Source organism: Oncorhynchus mykiss, chromosome 12, assembly GCF_057628025.1.
Source record: "Oncorhynchus mykiss isolate SJ-2025 chromosome 12, ASM5762802v1, whole genome shotgun sequence".
Classification (NCBI taxonomy): Eukaryota; Metazoa; Chordata; class Actinopteri; order Salmoniformes; family Salmonidae; genus Oncorhynchus; species Oncorhynchus mykiss.
In genome coordinates, this window is record NC_143033.1 from 78,097,117 (window position 1) to 78,116,825 (window position 19,709).

The 19,709-nt window shown below is 43.7% G+C and overlaps 1 protein-coding gene and 1 long non-coding RNA gene across 2 annotated transcripts in view; both read right to left on the reverse strand.

Moving 5' to 3' along the window:
- LOC149979382 (uncharacterized) overlaps nt 1–19,709 on the reverse strand; it is a 133,386-nt gene that overhangs the window by 13,211 nt on the left and 100,466 nt on the right. The gene's annotated exons all lie outside the window — the stretch shown is intronic.
- On the reverse strand, nt 13,590–18,022 carry LOC110538969 (uncharacterized). Its single transcript, XM_090193451.1, has 3 exons — nt 14,265–18,022; nt 14,063–14,144; nt 13,590–13,783 (listed from the first exon to the last, which is right to left on the reverse strand). The coding sequence occupies exon 1, from the start codon at nt 17,864–17,866 to the stop codon at nt 14,468–14,470; it is 3,399 nt and encodes a 1,132-aa protein (XP_090049577.1). The 5' UTR covers nt 17,867–18,022; the 3' UTR covers nt 13,590–13,783; nt 14,063–14,144; nt 14,265–14,467.

The following is a 19,709-nucleotide window of genomic DNA, read 5'->3' on the forward strand; positions in this document are numbered from 1 at the left end:
CTGGAAAGTGAGCTGCGTTCAGGGGATCTACGTGTTTGAGAGTGTGAGTTGGAAGCAGACGTTACACACACCTGTTAATTGAAATCATTCCAGGTGATTACCTCATGAAGCTGGCTGAGAGAATGCCAAGAGTGTGCAAAGCTGTCATCAAGGTAAAGGGTGGCTACTTTGAAGAATCTCAAATATAAAATATATTTTGATTTGTTTAACACTTTTTTGGTTACTACATGATTCCATAGGTGTTATTTTATAGTTTTGATGTCTTCACTATTTTTCTACAATGTAGAAAATAGTAAAAATGAAGAAAACCCTTGAATAAGTAGTTGTGTACAAACTTTTGCCTGGTACTGTGCATGTGTAAATACACACACACACACACACACACACAATCACACACACACTACAATACAATACAAGGACACGTTATTCCCTGGATTTCACAGTTGTTCTAGGTTTAATAGAGTTATTGTGAATCCAAACAGAAAAAAGAAGAGAGAGAAAAATAATGAATGAGTCTGTCTTTAGACAGTACACATAGATTGGACAAGGCTGTTCAAATCTCTTTTTGACTGCAGGTGGAGGAAACCCTATCTGTAGTCTGAAAGCAAAACAATGGGTCTCTTCTTGAAGCAGTGAGCTCAGAGGGAGCCCAGCCAAGACAGAGCCTGTTCCACAGGAATAGACCTTGGCAGAGCCACACATGTCATCTGCTGTACAACAGACTGACACGTAGACAACTGGGGCCCTGAAGTCCTCTGTACAGTCACTATAACACTTATCTACTGTACAAGCAGACTGACACGTAGACAACTGGGGCATTGAAGTCCTCTGTATAGTCACTATAACACTTATCTACTGTACAAACAGACTAACCTTTTGTAATTTATATGACATTTCTCACATGATTTGGGCATACATGTGTTTTTATACTGTACACGTGTCCGAAAACCACATGAAGTCCTCCGTACAGTCACACATATTTTCCTCGTGGTCATATCAAGTGCACAGACAATATCGCTGTTGGTTTGTGTACATAGCCTACAGGTAGTATGGGCATGCGAGGATGTGCTGTGAGTTCTTGTTCTGTCTGTTCTTGTGCCAATTGTAGTGAATATTTGTTTATGAAGTGTGTGCGCACGTGCTTGCAGGCCTGTGCGTACGTGTGTGTGGATCAAAGTAGATTCGACAGAACGTAGGGTTTTGTATTGTTTGCCGCATACGTAGTACCACTCACGGGTAAAACAAGCAGTGGTCTCAACTGTGAAGCTGTAATGGACCTTAATGGCCCTTGGAACGGAGACATGGAAACATGCTCAGACATTGAGCCACATGTCACACTCTGGGCAAACATATCACATTAAGTGTATACAGTAATCCTCACACAGTAATCTTCACTCAATCATCTGTGATACTATCCCCATGCCTAAGAATTTGTTTGTCCAACATCTAGAGTGAGGATGCGAGCATTGTTCTCCATGCACCATTTGCATCAAGGATTTATGTAGACATACGCACGTACACACCACACGCTCACACATGCACCGCCATCCCCATCCCACAACCTGTCCCATCCTTTCCACTGTCCCAAAAGTAGGTCCCAGAACCACAACAGACTTTTCCCATGGTGCGTCTGTTCCTGATCTGTCATATCACTACAAGTCATAGGCCGCTTTGCTGGCTCACCCACTCACAAGCCAGTCTCTCACAGAGCGTGCTACAAGCTGGAGGATCTGCCCGGTAACAATGCCATGACTGTACCCAGAGGGCCGTGCAAGAGGCAGCCTCTGCTGCCCTAACATGAGCCTGTCGTGCCTCTCCTCTCAGCATCACGCTAGCGAGCAGGCAGGCAGAGGAGCATGCTCTCTGTAGGTGACTCACAGACAGTCAAGCCATCACAACACAGCGAGAGGAGGGTGACGCTAGTCTGTTTATTGAGTAGCACAATGTAGAATTGGATGAGAGAGAACCAATTAAGTGTGGTTATGTCTTCCCAGTGTGTGAATGGCACTGCAATGCCTTGTCGTTCATGAAATGGCTAGCCCTTTAGGGCTCTACAAATGAATTAGTGTAGCATTAATATGGAACTTAGCATAGCCGTAATATTACAGCACATGCCTGCACACGCAAGTGTAGTAACAAGCCAAATTCAGTGAAATGTTGCATGTATATATCATAGTGATTCTGTAATAACTGTCCAGGTTGGTTTACTCCAAGTAGATGTAGCCAGTAACTAAATTTAATTTTGTTTCTCAGAGAACAGCAAAATTATGCCAACTTTAATCCACATGTGACATATTTCATATATTTATTGGGCTGATGCCAAGGGATGATTGCCAAGGGATGATTGGCATTCGATCAAGAATGGCTATCTCCCTAAAGCCAGGAAAATGATTTCTGAGGAAAAATATATAAAAATTGGATGAAGCCTGTAATGTGCCTGGCACTCATATTACTGGGGGAAATGAGTTTAAACCATTAAATAACCCATTAAATAACCCATTAAATAACCCATTAAATAACCCATTAAATAACCCATTAACCTCCAGATCTGTGCCCACCAGTGTTATGTTAGAAAAGAGCTTTGTGGCTATGAATGAGATCAGAATTTCTCTCTGTGGATGAGTAATAAGCCCATGTCAGGGGATACTGTTCTGCCCTCTTCTTGTGGTATAAATAGCCAGTTGGGATACGTTCAATGTTATACTAGCTGATCATTATAAACCCCAGGGGGTCAAAGAGCCACGAGATTAGGCTGGGACTCAGGTCGGTTGAGCCACGGTCAACCTGCGGACCGTAAACTAGCCTTTAGTGTGTAACCTGTCGGTCAGTTTAGAGCAGACTTCCTTTGTGAGAATATCAATTATTGTCTCATCTTGGTGACTGCCACAGTGGAGTGATTGGGGACCAGTGTGGAAAGTGAGGTGTTAAGAGTGTTCTGGGGACAGACATGAGTCAAAACTTTCTTTTGTCTGCAGGATTTGGCCCAGATTTAGCCGGGTGGTGGATACTGCCTGGCTGTGAGAAACTCCAACACACTGAAAATTGGCATGCTTTCAAAGGCGCATCTTTCAAGAACAAAGGCGCTGTTGGTATTATTGAATTGATTGATGTGATCCAGTGAACCGCTGAGTTGTTGTGAGGGGAGATACAGTTCTGCACAGGGATGATCCCAGTCCTACACAAACCTAGCAGATGAGAATGTCATACATAGTGTATGGGCCTACTCCCTCTGATTCTGCTGTGATATTCTAGAATGTTTTGCGGTTTGGCCTCTGAATAATAGAGGCAATTTGGAGGGAACATGGCATTCATAATGTGTTTGAGTGTTACTTCTAACTCTCTCTTACACATTACAGCCTATTGCAATCATGCCTATGGCCCACTTGTAAAAAGCCTAAGTTTAGCTAAGGAAGATATCCGATGCGACATCATTAAAGAATCTGTCACTGAATCTATATCATTGTAGTATTTTTTAGCAAAGATGTAACAAGATGTACTGTTCTCTTCTATTTTCCTCATACACTGTAGGCTCCTTCTCACGCAAGTAAACGCAACAACGCATAAGCCTATAGGCCTACAGCGCATGACATTAAAGAGACAGAGCGATGAAAACCGCTGATCATCACATTCAAGGGCCTAAAAACAGTTACGCAAACACACTTTTCCTTAGTAGGTAGTCGGGTCAACAACGAATTGGCTGCAATGCAAAGCCAACCTTGTCACGTCCGATTGAGTGCCATGAGAGCACACAACCGGCAGAATGCCTCTAGATCTACTCTGTGGGGAAGAAGGAAGAACAGCTGCTATGATCATATTGGCCCCTGAGCTTACTGTATATAGACCCAGTTTTCTTCATGTATTAATGACTACATTCATTATTAATAACATGTGGTTATTGTATAGGACTTGTTCTGTAATTAATCTGCCTTTTAGGTGATTAAAGGCCCAGGGCAGACAAAATGCAGTTTTTCCTCTGTTTTATATCTAATTGTGCAACAGCTGATGAAACTAACACTATAGAAGTGTGAAAATATTTGATGAGTGTTATTCTATTTCTTGATAGATACTGATTGAAAATACAAATCTACACAGGACCTTCTAATCCCAAGGTTTACTGTACATGGGCAGAGTTTTGGCTATCCATGGTGAAATCACCATGTGGTAAATTAGTTACTAGACCGATAAAGAGAGCTCCAAACCTCTCTGTCAATAAGATAACACATTGCGTTACTCCAATTTTACTTCGATATGATGGTTATTATATCAATATTTGCGCATAAAGGCATTTCCACTGCCATTTCTCGCATATTTAATTTTACCGACACAAAAAAATCCCACCATGTCGAAACAAACTGTTTGTTTTTTTTTACCTTTATTTAACTAGGCAAGTCAGTTAAGAACAAATTCTTATTTTCAATGATGGACTAGGAACAGTGGGTAACTGCCTGTTCAGGGGCAGAAGGACAGATTTGTACCATGTCAGTTTGGAGATTTGAACTTGCAACCTTGCGGTTACTAGTCGAATGCTCTAACCACTAGGCTACCCTGCAGCCCTATTTACACCAGCATTTCATCAGCTGGGTTGTGACTTTTTTCATGCATCAAGTAATTCATCTGCATGAAATGGTTGGATGGAAACGTGGATAGTAAGGTACTTAATTGTTACCCAGAAATAATTTGATATTGATATAAAAACGGCTGCAATGGGCCTTTAAGAATTCCATTTTACAGGTGCTTAAGTTAAAGGGTAGCTAAGCTATAATTATATCCTGTGAGTTGTGGGCAGGGCACGGCCCATTATTGTAGCATGAATGACAACGTATTAGCATACTCAACGGGAGACTTTTAATTTTCCCTCTGATTGTTTGATAGTAATTATAGCTTGCTTTATCGACTGCAACAGCTGCTCAATCATAGTAAAGATGAAGTATCGCATCACACACGCCCCAATGTCTATTGAGATGTTGTTTGTGTAATGTTGTTGATACAAGAGCAGGGAGAATAGCATGGGAGGAGAGTGTGCTGTTCATGCATTAGAAACCATCAGTGTTACTCTATATGAGCTCAGTGTTAAGACCGCTGTTCCCTTCTTCTTTATCAGTGTTTCTACTTCGCTCTCTAATTTTTCACTTCTATTTTAGGGATATCACTAAAAGAGCCCATTATACAAATCAGTTGGCCATAAAAATGCATCTACCTTGCATAGTCCTTCTAGACAAGACTTCTCATTTCAATATCGTCTGTCTTCTTACAGCAATGTAGTACTGCAGAATAGCCAGAGTACAGTATCTTTCAATCTATTTTAGACTCAGGCTACATATTGAACACAATGTTGTCAGTCGGAACTTGACTTATATAACTAACTATAACTGTACAGTACCGGGCACAGGGCGAGGGTTACTGACTCCTCGCTCTTTGCACAGTATCAGTTCTGTTCCTGCAATACGATGTGTAATGATGTGCAGTGGCACGTGGCCTGCCTCTCTCTCTTTCTTTCCATCTCTCCATCTCTCTCACTCTGCCTCATTCTTCCTTGCTCTCTCACATAACTGTGGAGCCATGCCTGTGTTTGAAGCGATAAGCCCAGGTCACTCACACACACACAACACAGAGAGGTCGGTCTTCCCATTAGTGATGCTGGCCTCATTGTGTCCACACAAAGAACATGCCCTGGGCTCTCCCTCCGTGGAACAGATCAGCTGCCTCTCTTAAGTCCTTTATTAATGGAATCGCAATCTCTCCATCAGCACCGAGCCCTCCGTTTATGTAACCACAGTACTGGAAATCCAGTCCCAGATAACCACAAGAGTACAGGCCATGGTGAGGGATCATCAGATGTACATACTGGTGCCATGCGACCCTTTATCTGTAGTGCTAGTGGAGTTTGCCAGGTATGGTCAGAGTCTTAGTGGTCACCATTGAAACAGCAAATGTTTTGGTTTCATTGTATTTTAGAGTTAGTCCGCTACAACTAATCAATGTCTTGATGCTATGTGCCTAGAATACATCAAATAAGTGGTTTGGCTGGGTACACTCAAGGAGGGGTTAGGATAGGAAACACTGCCTTACTATAGATATACTGACATGTACTGTAGCTATATGGGTCTGATTTATACGGGTGTCTACTTGGTGACTAGGTGACCTGGTTTCTATGGTCTGTTGAGCTCCAACTCTCTCATCTGAAATGTACTCTTCTTCTAGCGATTCAATGGCTTCTACCTGGCTGGAGCACGGGTATAGCTTACTGTGACCCTGGCTGGGTTGGTTGGCGTTTCTGCGTCAGTGGTTGGTGTGCCATAGAAGTGAGCAGTTCTGTCATTGCTGATCACGCTCAGGACCTGGTATGGAGATAGGGCTGAGATGGGGGTCATTCATGAGAACCAGTCCTGTTTTCCAATTACATTTTTTTAATGGCTTTATTAGTTTTGCTTAGTTCCGGGTCATTTGTCTATAACTCAGCCTGTGTCTCAGCTCTATTGAGCTGACCGCGATGACTTCATAGCATGCAATGGCCAATGTTTCTTCATCCATTCCTGGGAGACCACAGTTTGACCACATTGATGAAGACTACAGAAGTACATCTAGACTGTCTAGACTGTGTGTGGGGGGGGGGGGGGGGGCATGCGGCCATGTGGTAAACTGGTTCTAATTACTGCTGACCAGAGCTGAAGTCATCAGGTTTGCAGGCTGAGCTCTTTCATCAGTATGGATCCCATTAGATTAACCAGTCTCCTGAGAGAGGGCCGGCCGGAGGAAGAGAACAGAGATGGATGGACGCCACTCACTTTAACTGCCGCTTGGATCTGCACAGTGCAGTCCTCAGTCAACTGTTTTATGCCAAGTAGAGACACAATGGAATAGTGATCAAGTTAGCTATCCAGCGGATTTGTTGAAGATTGGTTCAGATATCTCCTCAGGAGATAAACTAATAATAAAACGTATTGGTGAAGGACAAGTGTTCAATAAGCTATAGATATAGCAGTACACACAATAACAAACATATTACCACAGATTGAGTGGTTCCATTACCAACCAGCTATGTTGACAGAAAACAACATCACCTAACAGGGAAATGGTTGTCAGGTTACATTGACAGAGTAGTTGAGATCTGGGCTAACAGCAGGGGGACTAACTTCAGTAAACACAATCCTAGCGCTGTTTGTTAGCCTATTTGTGTGGAACAGATCCAGCCTCTGCAACCCATTCTCCACTCTCACCCGATCATCCTGTCATTATACACAGGCCTCTCTCTCGTATCCTGCTGTTTCCCCCCCTGCAGATAAAATTACTGTAATCTGCTCATATCAGGCAAACAGAGAGAGCCCCTGCTAGCCAGCGGAGAGCTATCTAACTAGCATATTGCAGCTTTCACAGCTAATAACACCCCTAATGGGGTTATTTGTGCAATGCAGATTGGAAATGTTGACAAGGTGGATAGATAAAGCTGGAGAGGGGTCGGTGTGCTACAGTAGGTTACAGTAGGGAGGGTAAGGTATGGTTTATTCAACATTTGTAACCCAAGTATCCCTGACCATGTCAGAGCGTGGGAGTCATACCTGAGCAATTGGTGAAGTCTTGAAAAGTATAAAGATGATGGACTTATGTGGGGTATACAACATGATACCCAACTATCAGGTCTTTCTCTGGGTACCATGGAAACAGCTGTCCCAGTTCAGTGAGTCAAGACACACGCACAGTGAACTAATAACACTAGTCTACTTCCCAATTTGAGTTGTTGAGGCAGTCACACAGCCATATAGGAATGATGAATAGGATAAACACCCTTTCCCTCCTAGAGACATTTGTAGTAGGCTATAACAAGAAAACATATTAAAATACTTATGAATTCTACATGGGAAGGATTCAACATTGAGGATTCACCCAAACATGCTCCTCTCCTGTATTCAGCCCAGTAACATCAGATGCGAAGAGTCTTCTGGGAGAACTCTGCTATCACAAGGCCCACGCAAAACCCACTCGCTGACACCCTTACACTGCCTGATGACCTATTTATGTGTGTGTGTGTGTGTGTGTGTGTTGTACCCACATGTAGGTGTTCTGTGCAAGTATACAGTATGTTTGTGTGGGTGGAGGTCACTGATGGGTGAAAATGGTTTTTGGAATCCTTTCATTTTACAAATCCTTTGTAGAAAACTTTTCTTCAAAGCCTGTTCAGATTTCTGTCAGTACATAGTGTGAATCAATGTCCAACACTCACCCAAAATTTGTTGATTTTAGGGGAATGATAGTCAGGGCACAAAAATAGAATGGGTACAACAAACACAACTTCTGATTGGTTCTCCAAATGCAGACATGCGCTACAGTATCAGCGTCGTCCGGGTTAGCGTTTGGCCAGGTTAGACCATCATTGCAAATAAGAATGTGCTTTTAACTGACCTGCCTAGTTAAATAAAGGTTCAAATAAAAATCTCAGCAAACTGCATCTCTGCCCAAAACTCACCAATACTTTTTGTTTTGAGTGCCAGGGAACATTACAATTGCATAGCTATTACACGGCATCATGTCAGATAGAATGTTGAAGCCATTTGGTGATGAGGCATGACAATCCAATAGCTTTGCTGACAGTAATGGCTTCATTTAAATGCAGAACATTCACAGTGGCAAATCCACTTAAGTGACAGATGTTTTTTTTTTTTTTTTTACATTCCTTTTTAATACACAGCCAGAGAGCTGTCCTGATTCAGCCTTGTAAAGTGCCAGAGGACCCAAATACTCTAATCTGGTTAAATGTTGGTTCTGTGTGGAAAGCCTTCTAGTGGGTCACTGAGGCTCAATGGTCCGGATATGTGGTTAAACTTCCACTTGTCCCCAAGTGAATCCTGCTGGGCTGACAAATACAGACACACACACAGATTCATAGGCTCTCTCTGTAACACACTCATAGAGAGACACAGATATACATGTGTGCACACACACACACACACACGCGCACACACACACACACACGCACGCACGCATGCACGCACACACACTGGCTTACACTTGTCATATGAATCTGCTTAATCTTTGCACCCTCATCCCCTTCCCCCTCACTCACACACAGCCAGACCCACACTCCACACCCTCACAGGATTCAGCTGATAACCCCTGTGTGTGTGGGTCTAATCCTTCAAGTTGACAGACAGATGGTTATTAAGCACCACTGTGCCATTGTTCTGAGGCCGGGTCTGTAGGAGCTCCATTGTCTTAGAAAAGTGCCTGCTCGAGTAATTTGGCAAAATATCTCCTATACTGTCAACAGGGACAATAGAGCCAGAGGACAGACAGGGGAGCTGCGCTCTCTAGAGCACACGTGATGGCTGCCTATATTCCTTGCACAAATGATGGCAGGAATATGGGGGCTTAATGCGTTGTACAAAATATATGGGTTGTTCCAGTGAGGTTCAGCCATAGACCATATAAACAACTGTATTTCTCAGGCTTTGGTTATTGGCTGGGGATTCTGTCCAGCCTAGCCTAATGTGATACATGAAACATAATGAGGCAAATTTAATGCAGATGTGTTGTAATGATTGAGAGAAAAAAAATGGGACATTGTTTAAAAAAAGAAGCCACAGACGATTTAGTCTCAAAAGCTTTATAACTGTAATTTTAGTCTAGATATTCTGTATAAAGACATGAGTGATGCTGTTAAGACATTTTTGGGCATTCTATATTTCTGTAATTCCTGATGTCAGTGGTGAGGCACTCTTTCTGAGCTCAGTTATTGTGCACAAAATTGAGGGCACCAACATTTTTCTTTCAGACGTAATGGGGGGATGAAAGTGGGTTACATTGCACACTCCTCCTTGATCAGCATGATGCCAGCTGGCTACGAAAAACTTTAGCCAACTTTTCAGCTACTTTTCCTCCAGACAAAGTTCATTTATCAGTTACGCAATGAGAGCCATGCCCAGGAAGCTACCTAATGTACTGAGCCATGGACAGGAGCAGGAGCCATGAGAGGAGGCTTAAAGACAGAGAACATGGCCTGGCCTGTTCTGCACCTGACCGTGATCGCCCCCTAGGGTTGAGGAGGAGAGATTCAGGACTGAGGAGGCAGGTGGTTCTTCAAAATAAAACAGGCTGTAAAGGACTGACTACTACAGTAAAGGACTGACTACTACAGTAAAGGACTGACTAATACAGTAAAGGACTCACTACTACAGTAAAGGACTGACTACTACAGTAAAGGACTCACTACTACAGTAAAGGACTCACTACCACAGTAAAGGACTGACTACTACAGTAAAGGACTCACTACTACAGTAAAGGACTGACTACTACAGTAAAGGACTCACTACCACAGTAAAGGACTGACTACTACAGTAAAGGACTCACTACTACAGTAAAGGACTGACTACTACAGTAAAGGACTGACTACTACAGTAAAGGACTCACTACTACAGTAAAGGACTGACTACTACAGTAAAGGACTCACTACTACAGTAAAGGACTGACTACTACAGTAAAGGACTGACTACTACAGTAAAGGACTGACTACTACAGTAAAGGACTCACTACTACAGTAAATGACTGACTACTACAGTAAAGGACTGACTACTACAGTAAAGGACTCACTACTACAGTAAAGGACTCACTACTACAGTAAAGGACTGACTACTACAGTAAAGGACTCACTAATACAGTAAAGGACTCACTACTACAGTAAATGACTGACTACTACAGTAAAGGACTGACTACTACAGTAAAGGACTCACTACTACAGTAAATGACTGACTACTACAGTAAAGGACTGACTACTACAGTAAAGGACTCACTACTACAGTAAAGGACTCACTACTACAGTAAAGGACTGACTACTACAGTAAAGGACTCACTAATACAGTAAAGGACTGACTACTGGAAAACATATGTCATAGCTACACAGACATACATTTTTAGGTATAATGCAGAAGAAATCGTAGTTATCACTACAAAATGGAAACAGTCACATCCAATAAATAAAAATGGCACCCACTCCTGTACACTCTGCACATTTTATGATGTCAACATTTGTCAGTAGTATGACCAGTAAGACATTTTGTAAGTGCCAATAATAACACCCAGCCCCCCCCCCCCCCCCCCCCTGCCCCAGCTGCTCCCTTTCTGCCCAATAACTAGATGCTAAATGATCTCATGTAGATGACCTCAGTCCTGCAGAACAACATGTGTCATCAGACTCTATTTAGCTGTCTGTGTTTGGCTTATTGACCAGCTCAGGGCATTGAAAGGAAATCTTTTGGATCTAACTGACTCCCATGGTGGCCATAGGAGCCAATACCCCGATGAAGCTTTTCTTAATCAGGACCTGGTGAATGAAGGCAGCTGACATCACTCTCATGCTGTTGTCCGTGTGTCTTTGTTCGAGTGATGAGCTACGCGTTTACTGTTTACAAAGCCAACTGTGTATGTGTCTTAGTGACAGGCACAAAATCTCACACTCTAGCCTCCCCCAGAGAAACATCCATAAAATTATACAGCCCACTGTCCTTAAAGACAATCTTCCTTTTCAAAGGGTTGACCTTACCACTAAACTGACAATGCCACGGATGTGAAGAATGATTTTTAAAGTCAGTTTTTTACCATGCACAGTGCCCAGTGAAATACCACCTGATTATAAAACATGGGTGTGGAAGTGGGGAGACAGAGTAGCCCCTCCCCGTAGGGTTCCTTTCCCGCCCACTGAATTAGCGGCAGATTGTTCCTCCACGGTTGTGTCTGATTGGATAATGGAGGTTGGTTAGGTTGGATGATCTTCACAGGGGGTTGTGTATCTGTGTGAGATTACATTTTCTTTTGGAAATGAGGTGAGGGGGGAAGGGAGGGGTTAGATCCTGTGTGATCCACACAGACAGACAGACAGACAGACAGACAGACACACACAGATACACACACACAGACAGACACACACACACAGTAGGGTGAGTTAATCCGTTTCCAAACCACTTGCCCTGGGAACTGGTGCAAGTAACTAATTACTAACACCAAGGATGAGCAATGCGGGTGACTCATAATTGCCATTTTGTACATTCAATGTTTCAATTGACGGTGGCCCTCGAATATAGAATTCTAAATAGGGCAGTTTAGGAACTAAATCGCTGGCAGATGACAGCAGCAAAGCACATCTGACAGTGATGGAAAACATAAGGTTTCATCCATAATGTATGAGACACATCATCCACAGACCGTCACTGTATACCTCACAGCACCATTACTCTTCTCTTCATCCTGGACCATTGGCTGATTGACCTCATGGGGCGATGCTGTTTTTCCTTTTATCCCTTCAATTTGTTAGGGAGATGGGAGTAATCATGTACTTTGCCTCATGCTGAGAATATTATTAATAGTGAATCACTGTCCAGGAGGGAGTGTACGTGTCTGCCGGTGTGTTTGTTGGGAGGCGTGTGTCAGTCATTTACCCTGTCTTCACAGATGATGAAGCAGCACCAATATAAGCTGTTGACTACTGCTGAATAGAATATGAGGGTTGGTCCCAGATGGTATGTGCAGGGTTAGGGGGCGGATGCCTGTGTCACCGTCAGAGGGAGGCATATTCATGATTCAACAATGTTCTCCATCAAAGTGCTGTGGGCTCAGGGTCGCGTGGACAATATTACACTATTAGAATCCCGAGCAGAGCCCTCCGTCGAACAGCTTTCAGTGCTCTCTGAACTCATCAGTCAATGTGGGGCGGCAGGGTAGCCTAGTGGTTAGAGCGTTGGACTAGTAACCGAAAGGTTGCAAGTTCAAATCCCAGAGCTGACATCAGGCCGTCACTGAAAATAAGAATTTGTTCTTAACTGACTTGCCTAGTAAAATGTCAATGTGAGTTCTATTATAGACAATTCTATGAATGTAAGAAATGGCTTGCTATTTCAGTTACCATATTTTACACTCTTTTCCCTATTAAGACTAAAATACCATGAGCAAAGCCTTTGATGTCCTGTATTACACACAAACAAATAATCCATCTGATGTTCCACTCAAACATGCAGACCAAAGATATGATCAACAGGGGTAAAAATTTAGTGAAATTCCATGATGGAGAAAGACATGTGAAGGGTGAAGCTTTGGTGTTGAGAGTGACCCATGTAAATGATGGTAGGATGTGCTGTATACCCTTCGGAAAAGCCACACTGGTCGAGGAATTCCCATTAGGAAGGCTTATAGTTTCGTCACTCAGTCTTGGCCCATGTGCTCCCCCACACCTACTACAGTCATCGTGTGCATCAAACGTATGAGGCCTCGCCCTGTTAATTCTAAGCGATCCAGATGTAAAAACGAATGATGAAGTACTGTTGTTAAACCAGCCATAGATGATAAGCTAGGAGTGGGATGAGTGGGATACTGTGAGAATTATCAGTGCGTCTCAGGAGTCTTAGAGGTGGGTAGCTGGGGATTCCCTATTTGACATTTGGAATATGGGCATGCCACACTGAAGGTGGGCATGCCACACTATAAGAAGCAACATTTTGTCTTTATCAGTATTCCACAATCAATGACCATAAAAAGTCTACCACTATAAAGTACTAATAACAAGTACTAATCTTGTTATTTTGCACATACGACTGCTGTAGACACAAAAATAAATGCAGTAATGTTTATTAAAATCAGGCACTTATCTAGTGCTTCTTCCCTGAAGCTCCTCTGAAGAGGCTGGTGATGGCTCGAGAGAGGGCCCGAAACACCCTAACCACAAAGGAGCATTTACGGGACTGGGGATCCTGTGCAGTAGGTGCAGGTATCAGGTCCTCCATTGGCGGGGAAGCGGAAGGAACCTCTGAAACCAAAAGTGTGCAATGCTGTCATCAAGGCTACTTTGAAGAATTTCAAATATACACATAGTCTGATTTGTTTAACACTTTTTTGGTTACAACATGATTCTATATGTGTTATTGTACTATGTAGAAAATAATAAAAACTGGAGAAAAACCCTTGAATGAGTAGGTGTGTCCAAACTTTTGACTGGTACTGTATCTTTGTTCACTCTTGCCAAGGTCGTTACAAACTGGTCACATGGTGATGAATTAAAATGACATAATCAATGCTTATTACTCACTCAGTGACATATCACTGAAACGTTTTGTTGGCAGCGCTTCCAGTTCAGGGTGCTTCTTGGATTGTCCTTTTCTCTTGAACACCTGTTGACAAAATATATCCTGACATTAGAGCCCTCACAATATCTCATAAGCCCACTGGCTGTGGGATAATTAAATCGCAGCCCTAACTTAGAAGCAATTCCAAAACACAAAGCTCCCTACCTTGATCCTGATCTTCGGGATGTTAGGCATTTTGAAAAGGAAATGCCACTTCTTGCTATTCTTTTCACCTCCAGCAGGACGAGGCGTCACCTCAGCGTTGCCATCAGCTGGGTTAAGGCTCCTGGTGGGGAATTCATCTGGTTGGACTAACCTGGAAACTAATTCTAGGAGAAGTAGATACGATACATTAGGCACAGTTGAAGTCAGTAAACTTTACACCATAAGAAACAATCTATTGAGCACGTTACAAAAGATTCCTCTACAGAGTTAAAATGGCAATTTAACTTACCATCCTCTGACTTCACTGTGGGCTTGGACACATCAGTCAGCGTGTCCATCACTGTGTTGGTCATTATCTTAGTGACCTGATCCATCGTCTGCCTTACTCCGGTGGAAAAGGGCGAGACATCTAAACACTGCCCCAGGAGAGTCCTAACAGAATTTTCGGCAAAGCTGTAGGCGAGCTCAAAGGCATCATTCCTTGACAGCTTTTTCAGGGCTGGCTTTGGCAATGCCGGTTCAGATAAGCTCCTGTGACCAGCCATTGATTGAAGTTGCCGGCTTATTGTGATCTCCTGAATGAGACCATGGACCTTTGTGATGAGTTCGTCTGACACACTTTGAATGGTTTCAATGGAGACGAGCCTCTCAAGGTTTTCCTCTGCTGAAGTCTTCCTTGATTCCTCCGTCACCAGCGTTTCCATTATAGTTTGCAATATAATGTTGGTGTCAGATATGGATGTTGGTATCAGACATGATGGTTGACATACAAGCTTTGCAGGGGAAGAATCCTGGTTCCTCTCATGAGTTGACAAGTATTTTGTCAAGGATTGCTTAGACAGTGATTCTGGCACATCTATTGTGATCAAGCTGTGGGACGCTGTCCCCTTTATCTCATCTGCAGTCAACTGGTCAAGGCTCTCAAGAAGAGAGTCCAACATGTCAGTTGTCTTCTTTCCAACAGATGAATTATTCGAGGCAACCACTCTGCACTTGATCACATTTAGGATCTGGCTGAGGGTGTTCTTAGCAGATTTGGTGAAACTCTGCTTAGTGACTGGCACTGTTGAGTCTTGGAGAGCCAAAAATGGTTGGCAACTTTCACTCAAGAGAGAAAAATCTCCTTTCAAACTGTGATCACTCAACCCTGACATGCTCTTGGTGGGTGTCAATGTGAAGGTGTCAAAGTCTTGATTTTCTGTTGACGTGTCACCCTGAGATGCAAGGGATTTAGACCTTTCAACATTGGCTAAACTGTCTTTTGTCAACATCTTCTCACTCCTGACAGATTGAGGTCGCTCCGGGTCATGAGCAGTGTCAGAGGCCTCAAAGTATCCATGTTTCTCCACAGGCATGGAATCCACCATATCTTTGGTTTTGGAGGCTGGCACTGGGGACATGGAGAAGAAGACCTTCAGCCTATCCTTCACTCGGTAGTAGATGTTGTGAGCCACATCCAGAAACTCATCAAAAACTATTTTAGGTATTAGGTGGGACTCTGTATCCATGGTCTCTCTCTCTAGGTCTTCCACAATAATGTTCACAATGTCTGAGGCTGCTGCAAACAGGTGTTGTGAATAGGTAGCAGGCATATTCATTAGCTCCAAATGGTTGGCCTTGCGAGCAATGAAAACAATTGCAGCTCCAAAGATGGCCTCACTCACGATTTGGTTAGCCTTTGTGTGGAACTCCACACTTAGAATACTCCGGATGGAAATATTAGAGGTTCTGCTGCTGCTGACTGCACTTTGTGGCTGTGTGAGCGAGGAAATCTCACCTAAAATGGGGATGTCCTCCAACTTTGAGATGAGAGCATCCAACTTCTGGCTGAACTCCAAGAACACATTTAATGTCCTCCCACCAACGGAAGAAGAACAGTCTTCCTTAGAAGCCTCAACCTTCAGAACTGATGCCACCTTTTTGATGACCTCTTTAGTGCATGTGTTGAGGGTTGGCTGGTTGTCTGAGATATCACTCAGAGACCTGAAGGACATACCTGAGCTGTTAATACTGGTCTTTTGCACAGGAGATACCTCCAAACAGGCCTCAGTTGGGAGTGGTCCAGTTGCAGAGAGCTTGGTATTCAGAGGGACATCTTTTTCCTCAGTGAGATGGTGTAAACTGAACCACTTATTTAGTTTGTCCAGCACATTGGTGTACAGGTTTCGTGAACTTGAATGTACTTCCACCCAGAACCTTTTGCGACCAGATTTTGTGGCTGCTGAGACCTTATTTGCCTCAAATGCCTCATGCAAGTCTCCTAATACGCCATCAAAAAGATCCACCGATGCCGCTGCAATACTTTCAGGGGAAATATGGGCAGATAAGATTTCCTCTAATCTATTAGTGTCGCTTGAAGGGGTTTTGTTCAGATTGGCAAATGTCACATCTTCCTCCTTAAGGCCCTGAATGATGTGAGAAACATCTATGTCCTCAAGACTCTGTGACAGAGAAGATACCAGGTCTCTGGCAGCAAGGTTACCCTGGGAGCCGGCCTCTGTGGCTGGGTTGAGACTCATCTCAATCTCAAGCTCATTTTGAATTGCTTGGCAGGCAGTTGCCACAGCAAACGCTGAGTGAGAGCACAAGAACTTCAAGTCAGAGTCTGAGATGGGCAGAGATGGTGAGTCGTGAGTCGTGGACATGGCCTCCAGACTGCTCTCAGAAACAAAGGGCTGGAGTTTTACGGAGACTTGTCTGACCATCTCCCCAGCAACACCCCTGATGTCTATTGATGAGCCGGTGCTCTGTGGATTTAAATGTGTTTGGCTGTCCAAAAGTCCAAGATTATAAAGAACATCACCAAACACAACATCCACAACATCATTCGACAATGCTGTAATTCTGTTGCTAGACAGGAACTTAGCTGGATGCACGTCGTCTGAGGTCCAATCACAAAGGGATTCTTTGGAAGAGCACATGGACAGGCTCTGGATTGTTGGAGTTGCTGATATGCAGCTTTCGTTGGTAGACTCGCCATAGAGTTGTGACATTTTAATTTGAACGGCTTTCACGATCTTGCCCTTGGAGATATTCATCAAGTGGTCTCTGATGGACTGCCTGGAGGAATGTCTACTTGCAGATCTTTGAACTACCATGCTTTGAATTTCAGCAGAAACCGCAGTAAGGAAGTAACTCAAAGGGGTGGTCCGTTCCTGCTCAGTTCTTCCATTGTCTTTAGTCCTGAGGATACTATTAATGATGGTGACTATTACCTGTCCAGCCAGAGGACCCAATATGGCTTCAAGCTCCCCCTCTAATTCAAGCGGAGACTTTTTGGACTGGCGACTGCTGGACTTGCTTCCGTGCGCAATATGCGCCATGGCGTGGGCATACATTGATGCAATTGCCATGCTCAGCATCTCTTGAGCAAACCGAATGCTTGCTGAGTTGCTGCCATGGTCTTCAGTTCCCTGATCACAACCCACATGTAGCATTAGCTGAACTAGCCTGGAGTTGATGACTTTCATCACCATCTCCACAATTTCCATTACCAACCTGGTGTCTGCAGAGACGATGATGGGCATGAGCTTCCTCTGCCTACTCCGGCTGGACGGCAGTACAATCTCACTCAGCGACCTACATGCTCCACTGTGGACCATTTGATTGAAAACACAGCTCTGAGACAGGCCAAACACAGACCTGAGTGGTTCTGAGCAGGGTCTGTCCTTCACCTCTCTATTGTCCCCCTCAGGTGTAGAGAGATATGTGAACTCTCCAGGGATCAAGTCTTCATCGTCCTCTTCACTCAGCAAAGAGGTCATGGACCTAGAGAATGCACACAACAGAGACATAGTAACAAAAATGTCCATGGCATTTTGGACTCAACCTCATTATTATTACTACTGAAGAGGAAGTAAACCAATAAACATTTTAGAGCGCTTGTATCCATCTAAGCAGTATCTCTCACTAAGTGGGGCTGGTTATTGGTACACATGGTGAGGGGTATGGGAGTAATGTGTGAGGGTAGAACTTCTTGGAGGGAAGTGGATAGTGGTGCTTACCTGTAAGTGGAGGGGAAAAGTGTGGGTGTCCGCATGCTCCAGGAAGTTTTAGAGCTGGTGCTCCTGCTGGGGCCTTGAGTACAACTTAATCTCACAGTGCGGGAAAGAGAAGTTACTGCCTCCTCACTTCCTGATCCAGGAGAGCCTGGCAACTCAGTCAGCTCTATCTGCATGGTGAGGTCAAGGGCTGGAACCACAACTGTTGATTTGATCTTCTTCACCCATGTGACAATGTCCATGCACTTGGCAGTAAACTCATCTCTGGTTAACTGTAATGAACATATAGAGAAGTTAGACACTGTACTGATATAATGACTTAGAGCCATGTGATTAGTCACCATTTAACTAACCAATCAGACAGGAACTGACTTTAACTCACCTTGGCACGCATATTCTCACTCAACAGATTCCAGTGTCTGAAAAGTAAATAAAATATACCTTTTCTAATGGGGAACATATCTAGGAAGCCCAGATGAGCTGGGCATCTAAAATATTTATAATACAATCAAACAGTCAAGGGGAGAATAGGAAAGCCACAGAGCAACATACTTGTCAGTCATGTCCTGCACAAAGGTGGAGAGGTCTGGGGAGCTTCTTTGCAGCCTGACAAGGCTGTTCTGGGACGTTGCAGCCTGGGGGGCCGTGGGCGTGGTGGTGAAGGTCACATCAGTATCCTGGGGACGACAGGAAGTACAGTTAGGCTGGAATTCAATCGACTCTAGTACTCTCTCCTCCTAAACACACACACACAACGCAACTAGTAGATTAAATTGAGAGGTGACTACAGTCTTCACCTCCAGTTCCAGGTCTCCAGAGTTGAGTAGAGAAGTCTGGTGTGGCTCCTGTACATGGGATGGGCCGGCTGTCTCTAGATCAGCCTGCATCTCACTTTCTATTTTAGCCTTTAGTGACTGGGTTGGGTCAGCTGACTTCAGACCAGCCTCCTGCATCTCTGCCTCCGGTTCAGCTGCTATTGACTGAGTTGGGCTGGCTATTTCTTGATCAGCAAAGAATTGGGTCAGGCTCCCAGTATCAGGCTGATCTTTTTCATATCTATGCAGAGGAAAATAATCTCTCTATGATCACCGGGACCTAGCCATAATGTATAGACCTTTGACCTATGTGTGAATGGATAATTTGTGTAAATCTGACTTCATCCTGCATGTCATCAGCAATATTTATAGGGTCCTCAAGAGGCTGTGATTCCAATATCTATGAGGGTGAGGTCATCACTTTTGACCTCTGACCCCTGAAAGACATCAGAAAGAACTGTACATGCCTCACCTTTAGCCATCTCGTTGGTCTCATCTTATCTATAGTGAAGGCGAGGTTATATCCTTTGACCTATTGCAACTCTTTCACCAGAAAGGAAGAGGCAAAGCGAGGTTTTAATCTACCCAAAATTTATCAGCGAAAATAAGACCACGAAGTGAAGAATTTG

Coding starts and splice junctions, on each gene's coding strand:
- LOC110538969 (XM_090193451.1), bottom strand. CDS start 17,866: ATGGTCCACAGTGGAGCATGTAGGTCGCTGAGTGAGATTGTACTGCCG.